This window comes from Anabrus simplex, chromosome 3 (genome assembly GCF_040414725.1).
Source record: "Anabrus simplex isolate iqAnaSimp1 chromosome 3, ASM4041472v1, whole genome shotgun sequence".
Classification (NCBI taxonomy): Eukaryota; Metazoa; Arthropoda; class Insecta; order Orthoptera; family Tettigoniidae; genus Anabrus; species Anabrus simplex.
Window position 1 is genome coordinate 44,314,316 of NC_090267.1, and position 16,445 is coordinate 44,330,760.

Sequence of the window (16,445 nt, forward strand, 5' to 3'; positions counted from 1 at the left end):
GTGACCAGAAACAAGAAACTCAATCCTTTCAATTTAAGTCATTAATAGAATTTCACCAAAATGGCCTTTGTTGCCTGCTATGTTTTCCTAATTATTTTGTCTAATGTTCCTATTACAGAAGGCCGTCCCTGTTGTCCTTGCGAGCCTGGCTCTCAAGATCGCCGCATGTGTTCCATCTTCATGTCGTGCGAACGACACAGGAGCTATCCTGGGATCTGTTCTTGATTTGAAGGGGATCAAGATTAATGCAGTAGTGGATGAAAATGAGTGTAACACTCAGGACAAACCAAGCTTCAAAACCGAGGACTGGGTTGCAGTGTAAGTTAATATCGTTTTACATTCTATACACCACACAATTTTATTTCAGTTTGAAAAATCTTCCTGAAATATTTGCTAGTTATCATGATTACTTGAGTCCGGATGTTATAGGTTAGAATGCAAACCAATTTACCTTATAAGATGTACCGCCTACCCGCTCTTCAGTAGTGCAGTGAGAGTAACATAAGTCTTAGGGGTTGTAATAAGTGGCAACCTACTGTCCATGCAAATCTCATAGCAGAACTGTTGTGCGGGTAGGGTATACTTGTTATTTAGTATGTTTGCATTCTAACCAATTACAGCCTAAACAAGGGGGCCCTAATGATTGCGAGAAATACCCAAGTTCTTACAGCTAGTTATTATGTAACAATCACATATTGGTATATGACTGGGTATGTCCGAAGGCTTATGAACATGATTGCTAAATACAGGTCCATTGAAAATGAATACCCGTACTTTAAAAAATTGAAGCTTAAAGTTAGGCGGATATGTTGAGGCGGTTGTGGTCTTCAACGAATAGGAAGTAAAGGAGTATACTAGGAACCGCTGCTAGTAGTCGTTGCCTGACCTTGACGGGTGATGTAACGCTCGCTATGGGTAGTGCGTCAGAACCTGTGCTGTGCAGCCAGGCCAGTACGTTGTGGACCGCCCAGCAGAATGCTCAATGAGTGCTTTGTTTTCTTTTAAATGCAGCAAATCGAACAAGAAGCCAGTGTCTGTGTTATTTTCATTCACGTTGGGGTGCCATTGCATTTGAAAGCATATCTACACAACCCACTGAATGCTCAGTGTCCGTATGGTTTCTTTCAATCGCCATTACGTCGCACCGACACAGATAGGTCTTATGGCGACGATATGATAGGAAAGGGCTATGAGTGCGAAGTAAATGGTGGTGGACTTGATTAAGGCACAGCCTCAGTATTTTCCCGGTGTGAAAATGAGAAAGGAAGCACGACTATCTGCTGACAGTGGGGTTCGAACCCACTATCACCCGAATGCATACTCACAGCTGCGCGCACCTAACAGCACTGCCAACTCGCCCTATTCCCTATTTCCTGGCAGCCTAGAAGCCCCAATGCCACTCCAATGGATTTCTTTTTCTTGTGGGTATACATGAAGAACGTTATCCGGTCGATTAGATAGGCCTAAGAAGTTTCCCTTTTCTCGTAGACATCTTTCAAAACATCAGATAGCCCTGAGGGTATAGAACTAAGGAACATTTAAAGGAGAATTTAAATAAGTGAATTCGGGTAGGATTTGAATCAAAAAGAATGTGAGTAAAGAAACATGCGATTTTAGGCTGTTTTCCTGAACTGCATTTAGGCCAGAAGCTTATTTTCGAAATTTTTTCTTTGATAGAGCTATCCAAAACTCACAACTTGAAACCTTTCCGGGCCCTTTAGCCCTTCAGATTTGGGCACAATTGAGCAAATTGTTTAATTTTATGTTTTTCGTTGTACGGGGGCTCCTCCATTGTCTGCTAAGAAATGTTTACAAGATTAAAACAACCATGCGTATGTGAAGTGATTTCCGTTTACGACACTTACAACAGCTGTAGTCCTGTCCTAATGTTGAAAGAAGCGTTTTGTGTAATTTCCAAGTGGACAGTAGGTATGTCTACATGCCAACCATACTCCACTCTGTAGGCAAACAGTAAACGGACCCTTCCTATCGCAGCTGTCATAACAGTTCTTTTTAATATCAGGACTACAGTAGTATGCAGTACATTAGAGAGATCCACAGTATGTTAATATGAAAATATATCCACGTGACCTATGCGTATTCGTTCTTAGCTGTATTGTGTTTCATGGCCTTTATTTGCAATTTTTATTTCCAGGGGTATATTCAGTTTCTTCGGTGTTTTAGTTGTTATCAGCACTGCCTATGACATCCTGAAGCAAAAATCAGGTGAGTAATTATAATCTACACATTCTTAAACAAGAATTTGGTGTTAATTTTTCATTTTATTTGACAGAAAAGTATTATCTATTTCAATTGAACACGTACTTATTGTTACTACAATATTAAATTGTATTTTTTCCCTTTTCTTCTTCTTCTCCTTCTTCTTATGAAATTTTACGGATATTACGACCCAGCTTGGAAACGTTTCTAGCCCGTGGTATATGTACACTCATTATCCATTATTATTAGCCTAATATGATTGTTCTTTTCTTTCTTTTCCTTAACTTGTTTACCCTCCAGGGTTGGTTTTTCTCTTGGACGGACTCACTGAGCGATCCCACCTCTACCTCCTCAAGGGCAGTGTCCTAGAGCGTCAGACATCGGGTCGGGGATACAACTGGGGAGGAGGACAAGTACCCCAGCTCAGGGGACCTCACCTCCTATGCTGAACAGGGGCCTTCTGAGGGTATAGGAATATTGGAAGGGATAGACAAGGAAGAGGGAAGGAAGCGACCGTGGCCTTAAGTTAGGTACCATCCCGGCATTTGCCTGGAGGAAGAGTGGGAAACCACGGATACCACTTCGAGGATGGCTGCGGTGGGAATCGAACCCACCTCTACTCAGTTGACCTCCCGAGGCTGAGTGGACCCCGTACCAGCCCTCGTACCACTTTTCAAATTTCGTGGCAGAGCCGGGAATCGAACCCGGGCCTCCGGGGGGGCAGTTTATCACGCTAACCACTGCACCACAGAGGCAGGCAGGCAGGCAGGATTATTATTATTATTTTATCCGTTTAACGGCCAGGGTAGGTTTCTCCCTCGGACTCAGCGAGGGATACCTCCTCTGCCGTCTCAAGCACTGTGTCCTGTAGCGTGAGACAGTTAGTCGCAGATACAACTGGGCTGGAGGACAATCACCTCGTCCAGGCGCCCTCACCTGCTATGCTGAACAAGGGCCTTGTGGGGAATGGAATAACGGAAGGCATGGAGAAGGAAGAGGGAAGGAAGCGGTCGTGGCCTTAAGTGAGGTATCATCCCGCCATTTCGCCATTTGATGAAACTGAATGCATTGTTACGTGTTGGCGGGATGGGTAAAGGAAGATAACCACTGGCAAGTGTGTGATATAACATAAGATATGATGACCCCACAGCATTTCTTTCATAGATAATAAGTAATATGAGTACCAACTTTCGTTGAAATCAGTCCGGTGTGTTAGGAGGAGATGCAGAACATACATAGTTATATACATACAGTACAATGACTTTTATTTATATCAAGATTTCATTGAATTCCTCTATACTATCAAACTACTTGCATTGCCTGTAGTACAAACCGCATTCACACAATTTGACGAATTTGAATGCATTGTTACATGCTGGCAGGATGGGTAAAGGAAGATAACCGCTGGTCGCGCTTAACTTCTAAAATGTATTATCTAAGACGTACTTAATATTATAAACTAACACACAGACGTACCAGGACTACCACTTTCAGGACACGGTACGGAACACACAATTACACAATTCGCGTTCTTTCAATTCTCAGTGTTCCGTCACACTGATGCACACGCTGACTTGGTTCACGGACGCTTACACTGTCACTCAGTCCCACAGTTACTCTCGCTGCCACTTTCACTGTTCTCAGGTCACAGCACACGACGTGAAATGTCACCTCGCTCCAGTAGAACTTCGTTCACTGTCTCATGCCAGTGTTCTCCAGCACATGACGTTTGCTACTCAGCAGCTGGCCCAAGAGACTCAGCTGACGCCAGCAGACATATAGAACGACCATCAGTTCTCCGCAGACTTCCTCATCAACTTAGACTGTAACCATCCACAGCAACATTGACTCACACTCAGACTGACTGTTAGTAAACTCACCTACTAAGCTCCACTAGACCACACGCAATGGCAAGTCACACCCGTCTTATATACCTGGATGGCCCTTTGAGGTACATCGGGCACTATACTAGACTTAACTAAAGTTGGCGTCTGACAGGTAAGGTTGGAGGGAGGAGCACTGCACGTGCGATTTCACGATGTTGCCACATTCCACCATTCCTTTCTACATGCTCTTACCCCTCGCTTCCGGATCACTTGTTCCCTCCTTCATTCTGACCGCTGTGATCTGTTGTAGACTACCTGGCCAGGCGGTGTCGTCCCATTTGCGATCACTCTTATACAATCAGGTTCTTATCAGTGACAGTGAGAGGTTTGGCAACTCCCAGCAAGACGAGCTGCCCTGAAGTTTTATCTCCATGGCAACTGCAGTCGCCCCACCCTCGTTTCCATGGCAACCACACAGCCACTCCCTTTATCCCGCCTCGACAGGCAGTAAACGGACCTCCCTCTAAGAAATGTCAGACACCAACTCTTATTATTAGCAGTATAGAAGCCCATGAAAGCCTCTGCAGACGGATGGCTCTCGGTTGAAGTGTTCTCATCACTAGTGGCTACAGGGAGGCTGGTACATCTCACTACGAGCTCCTCCTTCCTGTGTCAACGCATAAGTGGCGGCCAGTAACCCTACAGCGATGTCAATCCCTATTCAGTCCACGCTCGGCAGATCCTCCCCATGACTCACGATAAAAATGGCGGACGCATATACTTTCCGCGTAGCAGTATTTCCTTTAGTCTTATTCAAGTTCATCACAATTTATTTTGACGAACACACACATCACTATACTTAAAATTCCACAACTCGTCACTGAATATAATTGTATCTACCCTTGAAGCCCTTTTGAAAGAAATCAATATTACCGGCACGCATTGCACAATTACGAGATACAACCGCTATTCCTGGAACTTGTGAACTACAGTAAAATAATAGCGTATTAATGCGCGGCAACCCGTTCGTTTCATTTTTTTTTCAGAGTCTCGTAGCAACCTGATGCTAGCCTTCTCATTATACACCAACGGTAGGAAGCTCTTCACTACATCACGATCTGAAGATACTCTTCACTGCCTGCATGGCATAAGGTTCCTCAGCATAGCTTGGGTGATACTTGGTCATCGCTACACTCTGGAAGTGAGCTTACCTGCAATTAACTCATTAGCCTTCATCACTGAGGTGAGTAGAATTACCTTCATATTTTTCAGAATTTGATCTATCTTCTTTCCTTCTTTCGATATAATTGAGCATTGACATTTAGTTCTTACCTTAGCGAAAACGTTTCCCTCATGACTGGGCATTTAAGATGATCTTTCCCGTTAAATTGATTTTTTTAACAACTATTAAAATGGTATTACTTCTGCTTTCGCATTTCATTGAGATCTGACTCCCAGGAGGCTGATGTTTACCTAGTTATCTCTTATATGTTCACCTCCGTAGCGTAACGGTTACTGTTATTTGCTGCCGTCGTCGGGGGCCCGTGTTCGATTCTCGGTATTGCCAGAAATTCAAGAATGGTTGAAATGGTACATGCAGCTTACCTCCAATGGGGGGGGGGGCTGATAAAAGCTGCACTACCTCGGTATGAGGACACAAGTTTATATTTTCTTTACCTCTTAAATTATTTCAAAGAAATTAGAAATTAATTGAATACTTCCCTAATACCTATGGGCTCCGTGCGTACAGCACTGTGCTACTGCGGGTGGATACTACGAGAACTACTTAGAGTCATCTTAATTAACAGCTCGCCATAAGAAGCTGGAATGTTTGTGACGTTTACATGCATTTATTCAATTCTTTTACAGTGCTGTCTTCAGATGATAATTTTTTAATGTCACAACGTTCCGACAGAATGATGTGCTTGTTCTTGGCTGCATTAATAGATACAGTAATACAGAGCTTTCATTCACGACCTCACGAAATGGATTTGAAAAGACGGTGGATATTAGCAGTAAAACGTAGGAAGTGATTCCGGATTTGTACATTTACAGTATTTAATACACAGTTACTCTTAACATAATGCAAAGTTTAACAATTACAAACAGATTATTGAAGAAGTTGGATGTCAACACCAACATCTACAAGACCATGCAGAAGACGGCGGTCATTGACACGACTGGAATTATACGGAAATTTAAGGGTTCAAATTCTACGTAAAACTGTAGTTTACATTAAGGTTTATTCTGCTTTGATTTCCTAAAATCTGTACAATTGCTTGAATATAATTACCACGAAAGTGTGCAAAATTAATAATAATAATAATAATAATAATAATAATAATAATAATAATAATAATAATAATAATAACATACCGTACTACAGACCAAAATGTGAAATTTTAGATTATTCTGTCACAACCTCACGAAATGGATTTAAAAAGGCAGTGGACAAATATACTGTAATTATAGAAATTGGCCTCCATTACACAATATCAATAGCTCACAGAAATACCACGTTTTACATACGTAAAGTTCTGTTCTCGCCCCGAAGTTTGGAATAATTTGGCCAATTGCTGTTGCATAAAACACTCTGAAATCCCACTGTTATTATTTAGTCGGCAATGGCAACACGTTGTGAAACGACAGAGATATGTGCGCGGTGATCGCATTAACTTACAATGTTCGCCACTCGCAGCGCAGCGGTGCATTTTTCCCAGCAGCGCACGGAGCCTATAGGCCTAGTAATTCCCCTTCCTATAAAGGAAAGTTGTCTTCAATGTGCCCCCTTGTATTCAGTATTTATCCTTATATGATCTTTTCTGCTTCTAAAATCTCCAGTCAAGTTTGGCTTGGCGTGCAGACTCATGCAATATCTGTGTCTTTTGGATGTTGAGACTTAGACCGATGCTCTTGTATGCTTTTGTGAAAGCACTTAGGATGGTCTGTACATCTTCTTCTGAGCTGGCCAGAACCACATTGCCATATGCATATTGGAGTCCCTTAACCCAGGCAGTAGAAATCTTGGTCATGGCACGCTGTATGCTAAGGTTGAATACACCTCCTTCAAACCTGTGCTCTATTTCTATGCCCTGTGGAATCTCACCTTTAACAAACTGAAGTATGGTTCCAAAAAAAATTGAGAATAGTGTAGGTGCAATTATACATCCTTGCTTTACATCAGTAGTGATCTGAGATCATTCTCCAGGTCCATTATTCGTAAAAATGGTACCATACATGCTGTCATGTAGGAGTCGAAGGATCTTAATGAATTTTGGAGGACAGCCAATTAGCGCTAAGATTTCCCGATTCACCGAGTCAAAGGCCTTGACGAGATCTATGAATTCCATATATAGGCTAGTTGGCGATTTTGTTTCCTGAACTCCTCCTTCATTTGTCTAGCAAAGAAGATCATGTCAGCAGTACCACAATTGGGTCTAAAGCCACATTGTGTCTGGTAAAAACTCTTTTGCAAGTGGCGCTAGACGATTATGGAACGAATTCTTCAAACAACAGAAAGCAAGGATATTCCACGATAATTACCGCATTGGGTTCTATCCTCTTTTTTAAAAATGGCCACTACTAGTACATCTCTGAGGTCCGCAGGCATCGTTTCCGAGTACGTACTGTGTAAACACTAAAAGGATTAAGCTCTCAGTATCACTTCACAAATACAGTACTTGTTTCATTTCGATCCCTGTCCGGCTCCATGGCGTGCTGGCCGTTTGTCACAGGGGTCCCGGGTTCGATTCCCGGCAGGGTCGGGAATTTTAACCATCATCGGTTAATTTCGCCGGCAAGGGGACTGGGTGTATGTATCGTCTTCATCATCATTTCATCCTCATCACGACGCGTAGGTCGCCTACGGGTGTAAAATCAAAAGACCTGCTCCTGGCGAGCCGAGCATGTCCTCGGACACTACCGGCACTAAAAGCCATACGCCATTTCATATTTTACTTCGATCCCTTCGGAGTTATTAACAGGTTTCGAGTGTACAATAAAAAACTGCGTTCCGGTAACTCTAGAGAAATTGCAGCAGAGCCTAAAGAACGTCGATGGCAAAGCAAGAAGGAAGAAGAAATTGTATTTAAATAAAAGAATAATCGCTCATAGGAAGAGGGAGTAGGATTTGCATAGTTTACCCAGAGAGGTGTTCTATATATTTCTAACTGCCTTTAAATCATGTAAAAACTTTCGAAGTAAATAAAATAATTATTAAGCTGGCAGCTCAGTGGTAAAAGAATGGTAAATGAAGAGGTGATATATTGATGGGGTATATGTAATGAACATCTAGGAATTAATACACAGTTTTTAGAGAAGGTTTTGAAATATTTTACTTGCAGTTTTTACCAGACTGGAAGCATCTAGGTATTACCAACGCAACGCTGTCAGTAGACACGTTCTTCCTGCTAAGTGGCCTGTTGGTAGCGTACGTATTCTTCAAGCAGGTTCCCAAGACCAACTCATTCAACGTGCCTCTGTATTACCTACATAGGTACATAAGGTGAGTAGGCTAGCTTCTGCGAATATTCAAATTATGGATATATTTTATTGCAGTTATCTTTAAAAATAATTTTTCGAATAGGTTCAAGGTTTTGAAAATAGAAAAAAATAATATCTTTGCCGTATGTGCCAGCACAATGTTTCTCGTTGGGTTTGTTGAGCATTTTTTCCATTATATGACACAAAAGAATGATAAAACTAAAATATTGAAACGGTTCATTATTATTCTTCTTAGCGAGAGGTTGGGGATATCAAACAATAATTAAAAGGTTTCACTGTTGACAATTTTTTGCATAATTCTAACAACTGATATGAATAAAATCCATTCAATTGCTCCATCTAATCCTCTTCCAGCAGGCCATTTCACAAAATACACACGAGTCTGGACAATTTCAAATGAGTTGCTTCCTTCAGAAAGGCTCAGGTAGACATCATACTTAACACACTGATCACACTGACTTCCGCTTCTACTTTTGGAATCTGCTTGCCACCCACTTTAACAGAAAGAATACAAACACACTCGGCAGGACCGGCGTAATCATTGCAGCCTGGATTGGCGCTGACAGTTCAAACCGGTTCGAAAATACGAAACAGTACAAGTGAACAATTTGCATATAATGAAGACAGTTATTGATCTATGCTCAGTTATTACAAACACAGGTGGCTGCACTGCCAAAATAAAAAGAAGGGTAACTTACATACTGTCAAAAATACTGAGCAGCGTAAAAAATATGGAAGAGCCTTGATATTATCATCGCCACCATGTTGCACCTGGTCAGCACACCACTGTTCCCCATACTTCCATACGCATCTGAATGTTCGATGCTAGAAAATGGAATTGACTTAATACCTCTTCCTTCATTTCCTGTTACTCCTCACACGAGTTCCGGTTATTGTCAACATCTTCGATAGAATATTGTTCATTCTTTTCATTGTTTTCTCAGAAATAGCTTCTGTGTTGACCACTTTAACCTGCTGGGTGAATGATAGGCCTTGAGGTTGGCTGCACCTAACTTTTCCGTGTAACTATCCAATAATTTTCAAGAATTTTTAATTTTCCAAAAATATACTTTTCTTGTTATGTAAACTTTCATCTCCACGGAAATACAGTATTATTTACTAACATAAGGCTATCCAAAAAAATATATGTTTTGATCACTGACCCTCAAAAGCATATATTCACACCAACATAACTAAATTGTGAAATTCAATCATCAAATCGAGCGGAATATTTAGATATTGTCATAATTTGTTATAATTGTTAAGTTTTTAGGTTGTCAAAACTAATATATGAATAAATAAATTTAGAAACTACGTGAAAATGAAAGCATAGGATAACATAATTATACGTAAGAAAGAAACAACTTAATTCAAAATAAAATGACATGTATGATTCTTCAAATACATCGTCAGATTCTATCAAATCACACTCGAAAATTCACTGATCCACCAGAACATTACGATGAAGTACCCATTAGCGGGATATCCATCTTTGGCGCGGATAACAGCGGCGACGCGTCTTGGCATGGAAGCAATGAGGCCTTGATAGGTCGCTGAAGGGAATTGGCACCACATCTGGACAGACATAATTCCCGTAAATTCTGGGGAGGGAGCGATGTGCTCTGACGCCACGTTCAATCACATAACATATGTGTTCGACTGGGTTAAGATCTGGCGAGTTGGGGGCCAGCTTATCAATTACAACTCGCTACTGTGCTCCTCGAACCACTCCATCGCACTCCTGGCCTTGTGATATGGCGCATTATCCTGTTGAAAAATGCCACTGCCGTTGATAAACATGATTGACATGAAGGGGTTTACGTAGTCTGTGACCAGTGTACGATAATTCTCGGCCGTCATGGTGCCTTGCACGAGCTCCATTGGAACCATGAATGTTCTCCAGAGCATAGTTGAGTCGCCGCCAGCTGGTCTCCGTCTCGCAGTACAGGTGTCAAGGAGCTGATCCTCTGGAAGACGACGGAATCTCACACTCCCATCGGCATGATGAAGAAGGTGTCGAGATTAATCAGACCATGCAACGCTTGGCCACTGCGCCAACGTCCAGTGACGATAGGCACGTGCCCATTACAGTCTTATGTCTTGGTGTTAAAATTGGCACATGCATGGGTCGTCGGCTGCGGCGGTTCATCCTTAGGAGTGTTCGGTGCACTGTGTGATCAGACACACTTGTACTCTGCCCAGCATTAAAGTATGATATTAGTTCCCCCACAGTTCGCCACCTGTCCTGTTGTGAGAGTCTGCCCAACCTACGACGTCCGATATCTGTAATGAGGGGTGGCCGCCCAACCCCTCGACGTCTGGACATGGTTTCACTTGTTGAAGACACTCAGCACAACACTTCTTGAACATCCGACAAGTCATGCAGTTTCCGAAATGCTCGTGCCGAGCCTTTGGACAATCACAATCTTCCCTCGGTCAAACTCAGATAGATCGCGCAGCTTCACCATTCTGCACATGGACAGCACGCTCACTGATACTACATGTACCGGGCGTGTGTCTGACTGGCAGTCATTCTTCGTCAGGTGACGCTGCCATCGCCTGGACGGGTTTATATCGATAGTAGGTAGGTGATCATAATGTTCTGGCTGATCAGTGTACAATGCTGTGGAAAACTTAAGGACGAGATAGAGAAAACAATATTAGATATCAACTACTCGGTGGAGGTGAATGAAAGTGCGGTAACATGTTGCCAATGATTTCCCCACACGTGCAAAGAAACCTGGCGTGAGGTCAGCGCGACTGTAGAGCCAAATGGGTCTGTCCCCACAAAACGAGGTATTTGAAAGAATGGGACAAGACATAGTGAGTCAATCAGAGAGGTTTTTCAGTGCACAGTGGTGGTATTATTATTTAAAACATGGTCAGGAGACAACATTTGGATGACTTCACACGGGGAAGAATCACCGGGAAACTGGAAGAAGGACGAATTGTGACAAGTGTATCCTAAGAGTTTGGTATTGCTCACAGCATTGTTTCTCGTGCATGGAGAGCATCTTAACCACAGATGCAGCTGCGAGAAGTAGAGGAGAGGGTCAACTACGGTCAATTAAAGCAGCAGCAGATGACCGCTTCATTGTGCAACAGGCAAGAAGAAACTCACGTCAAACAGCGGGTGCAACTTCAACCACATTTCATAGTACTGGAATGCACCCAGTCACACGCTCCACAGTGGCCCTGCGATTGCGTGGGTGCGGTCTGTCTGCCTGACGACCATTATGGTGTATTCCGTTGACACCCGCACATCGGCGGCATCGTTTGCGATGATTCCAAGAGTATCACGTATGGACCGACAAGTAGTGGGGTCGCGTGATCTTCTCAGATGAGAGCAGATTCAGTATGAGTAGTGATTCTAGACGTATCCTCATCTGGCGTTATTTGGGAACGCGTAATGCACCCAGGAACATTGTCGAACACGATATGTTTGTTTCGTCCTTAAGTTTTGCACAACATTTTATATTATGTCTTCATATATCACAAGTAATACAATACTATTGCTTCCTCAGCCACTTCTCTTTGATGAAATGACAATTAATCGTTTTTTGCGCAGGCTGACACCTGCCTATGCTGCTATCATCCTATTTGACGCAACACTCTTCAGCCACGTGAGTTCCGGCCCAGTATGGTCTACTACTGTGCTACCGGTGAGGGAGGCTTGCAGTGAGGTCTGGTGGTCCAGTTTGCTCTACGTCCACACTTACGTACATGGCACTGTAAAACAGGTAAATTAAGGAAGTGCTGGATGCTACTGTTCATTATAATTTGATCCATTTCGGTCAAGTGGCCTTAAGATTAACGATAGCAGAAGTAACGAGGACATGAAGGAAGAGCAGACTAACACAAGCAAGAAAGGTCTTTCTTAAGGAAATAAATGTGCTCACTTCAAACATTGATATAGGAATTAAAAAGATGTTTCTGAAAACTTTCATCTGGAGCGTGGCATTGTATCGAAGTGAAAAATGGACGATAACTAGGCCAGAAAGAGAATCGAAGCATTTGAAATGCGCTGTTACAGAAGAATGCTGAAGGTGGGATGGATAGATCGAATTGCGAATAAAGAGATGCTGAATCGAATTGGTAACAGGAGGTCGATTTGGCTAAATTTGAATAATAGAAGAGGTAGATTGATAGGACACATCTTAAGACACGCGAGACTTGTTGAGTTGGTTTTTGAGGGAAGTGTACGCGGTTAGAACGGTAGGGGTAGACCGAGATATGAATATGACAAGCAGATTAGAGCAGATGTAGGATATAGTAGTTACATAGAAATAAAAAGGTTAGCGCAGGATATGGTGGCATGGAGAGCTGCATCAAACCAGTCTATGGACTGATGGTATAATGCTATTTGCTTTACGTCCCACTAACTTTACGGTTTTCGGAGACGCCGAGGTGCCGGGATTTAGTCCTTCAGGAGTTCTTTTACGTGCCAGTAAATCTACCGACACGAGGCTGACGTATTTGAGCACCTTCAAATACCACAGGACTGAGCCAGGATCGAACCTGCCAAGTTGGGGTCAGAAGGCCAGCGCCTCAACCGTCTGAGCCACTCAGCCCGGCATGGACTGATGACTCTAACAACAATATCATTTCATATAGCCTAAAACTGGAATATCAAAATTCTAATAATGCTGTTGGCTTTCCGCCCCACTAACTACGTTTTCAGTTTTGGAGACGCCGAGGTGCCGGAATTTTGTCCCGCAGGAGTCCTTTTATGTGCCAGTAAATCTACTGACATGAGGCTGATGTATTTGAGTACCTTCAAATATCACTTGACTGAGCCAGGATCAAACATGCCAAGTTGGATTCAAGAGGCCAGTGCCCCAACCGTCTGAGCCACTCCGCCCGGCATTAACATTCTATACACCATTATACCAGAATACAGTGTGTATCATCACTACACCGAAAAAGTCAGGGATACTCTTCGTATTATCTTAAGAACAATGGTGCAATCAGATTGGTGGAGAAAATAATTCTTTTCGAGAAAATAAAGTTACTTTTGCTTCTTCCAGGCGCGCGATTCAAATTTACGAACTTGCCGTATTTGCTGTGCCAGACAGCCAGCCGCTGCCTGTTACTGTGCGTCAGAGGAAGGAGTGGAAGGGAGGGGAAGTGGGAAGTGGGAGACAGTAGAAATGCGCGACACGCCGCATATTCTGAACAGAGTCCAAAGGTCACTACAACACAGTGGTGAACTGTGCATCGAAGAAGGATGGAGCATTTTGAACATCTCCTATAATCAAGCTATTGGGCGTATTGTTTCCTTCGATCAGTACTTTGTTCCATTCACAATGTTGTGAGTGAAGGCATATACAATCGTGGGGCGACAGCGATGTATCTTCGAGCATTTTAAATAATAAAGAACGTTAGTGCGAATGGCAGACGAGAGGATAAACAGTCTGGTGTATTCCTTGACTGACAATTGTGTGTTAATTACCATAAAGTTAGTAAATAATACACTAGAAGTAGCACTGGCACTGCAGTAGCGTGCGAACTTGAACGAGCGCGCTGTTTGGCAAAAGCTGGATTGTTTGTTACTGTCTTTACTGGAGTTACTCGATAAATAATAATAATAATAATAATAATAATAATAATAATCGTATGGCCTCAGCTACCGTGTGCAGACATTTCAATTTGACGCCATCTGGCTGTCTGCTCGTCAATTTCGACGTTCCGTTCTACTCTAGGCCCCCACTAGGTGGCAGATCGAGTAAACCGAAACTCTCTTGGGCGTCTATGGCTGAGATTTAATGAATTTTGTCGGGTAAACACCAAATGTGTCACCAGAGATCTTTTACATGCCGACATCGTACGACATGGAGTGCCGAATGGACTTTTTTTTCGCCCTTCAAAAATCCGACTACCTCTGCCGGGTTTGAACCCGCTATCTTGGGATCCGGAGGCCGACACTCTACCACGGATCCACAGAGGCAGCTAAGTTACTCGATGAATTGAAGTTTTATACTTCTCTTAAGGGAAATATTAGTATCCCGGGCAGCTTATGGCTGCACAGGGACGTTTATACTGGGCAAACGCGTATTGTTACACAGGTATATTTATTTGAAATTCATTTTCGTGCGAATAAAGTAATAATTTGTGTGACATTTATCGCCACGTGGATTGGCCTACTTGCTCTGACTTCGCGGGTTCTTTCCCTGTCGGAGTGAATGAGATACTTTGGACTTTAGCATGAGGACTGAAATAAATGTTTTAGAAAATATAAGGAAAGACATTTTTTCTTTCACTGAACAGCCATGTCTTTGAAAGCGAATATCCAGAAAATCCAGTGAAAGAGTATACTAATATGGGTCTATGTAAAACTACATCGTGTTGACAGATGATCCCAATGTTAGAGGTAGGTTAACAAAGACTATGTTTGCTTCGTAACCAATAGGCTGATACACAGTTACACTTCATTATAATCAGAAAGTAATGTTGATTTTTCAACATACTTCTTACAGCGTTGATTATATTGACCGGTATAATTGGCTCCTCCTGGCCATCATTACTCAGTGTTCAGAGGTTAAACTTGTGTATTTGTTTCCCTTTCTTGTAATGCCAATGAAATGTGTGATACCGAGCGAGTGGTTGCGGGTTTTAGGTCGCATAGCTGTGAACTTGCATTTGGGAGATAGTGGGTTCGAACTCCACTGTCGGGATCCCTGATAATGCATTTCCGTGGTTTCCAATATTTACACCAGATAAATGCTGGGACTGTACCTTAATTAAGGCCACAACGGCTTCCTTCCCACTCCTAGCCTTTCCTATCACATCGTCTTCATAAGACGTACCTGTGTCGGCGCGACTTAAAACAAACTGTAAACAAACAAAATATCATTGTAAACATTTTTGCCGTTCTCTTCAATCATATCATTTACCACCCTCATTTACCACTCTCACTTTCTAATAAAGGAAGTCACTTTGCAACTAAAAATGTTAAAGCAAATCAAACATTTCACGAAAAGCTAAATAAAAATCTCCGTAATGGACTGAAGCCGTAACCGGATGTCATATTTCCATTCGTAATCACGTTTAGGAAACAGCGATGACAATAAAATTAATGGCGTGTGGCCTCCGAAGAGGCTGAGTGCAGGTCTTTCGAGTTGACGCCGTATAGGCGACCTGTGCCTCTATGAGAATGGGGCTCTACCTGTGATAAATTCTAATGCTGAAGACGACACACACACCCAGCCCCCGAGCCATTGGATTTAATCAATGAAGGTTAAATTCCCCGACCCGGCCGGGAATCGAACCCCGGGACTCTCTGGACCAAAGGCCAGCACGCTAACCATTTAGCCATGGAGCCGGATAGCGATGACAATGATGATAATGAAGATGATGACAGTAATAATAATAATAATGTAATTGGCTATACGTCCTACTAATTACTTTTACGGTTTTCGGAGACGCCGAGGTGCCAAAATTTGTCCCACGGGAGTTCATTTGAGCACCAAATATCACCGGACTGAGGTAGGATTGAACCTGCCAACTTGGCCTCAGAAAGCCAACGCCTTAACCGGTGATAAGAATATTTTGTCTACTTTTCTCCAAAATCTCGCCAACGCTTTTAGGCCTAAAAGCTCGCTTATTCGCATCGTACGAGAGAGAATGTTTTCTGTCGTTGAGGAAAATTATGCCGAAGTCCTCTCCATTTATTAATTTTACACAAAAGATAGCGAAAAATACGTACCCCGTTCTAAAAGTATGTTGTTAGAAGATTTAACATGAACAATAAAATGATTTTGTTTACTTAACTGCTAATGAACGCCGTTCTCGCTCATCAGGCATTTGTCCTGTAATACTTCTTTTGGGCAAGAACAGCCGCACCTTATGCGCTGAAGGGCTGCAGCACATTGTCTATCTATCTATATAAATAAAATT

At 42.5% G+C, this 16,445-nt stretch overlaps 1 protein-coding gene across 1 annotated transcript in view; it reads left to right on the forward strand.

The window, feature by feature from the left end:
- The window catches only part of LOC136866982 (nose resistant to fluoxetine protein 6), a 158,023-nt gene that overhangs the window by 11,212 nt on the left and 130,366 nt on the right, over positions 1–16,445 (forward strand). Inside the window, exons 3-7 of the mRNA XM_067144076.2 lie at positions 119–318; positions 2,156–2,226; positions 5,093–5,289; positions 8,390–8,550; positions 12,118–12,289. Of these exons, the coding sequence (XP_067000177.2) occupies positions 119–318; positions 2,156–2,226; positions 5,093–5,289; positions 8,390–8,550; positions 12,118–12,289 (801 nt within the window). The remainder of the gene's footprint in view (positions 1–118; positions 319–2,155; positions 2,227–5,092; positions 5,290–8,389; positions 8,551–12,117; positions 12,290–16,445) is intronic.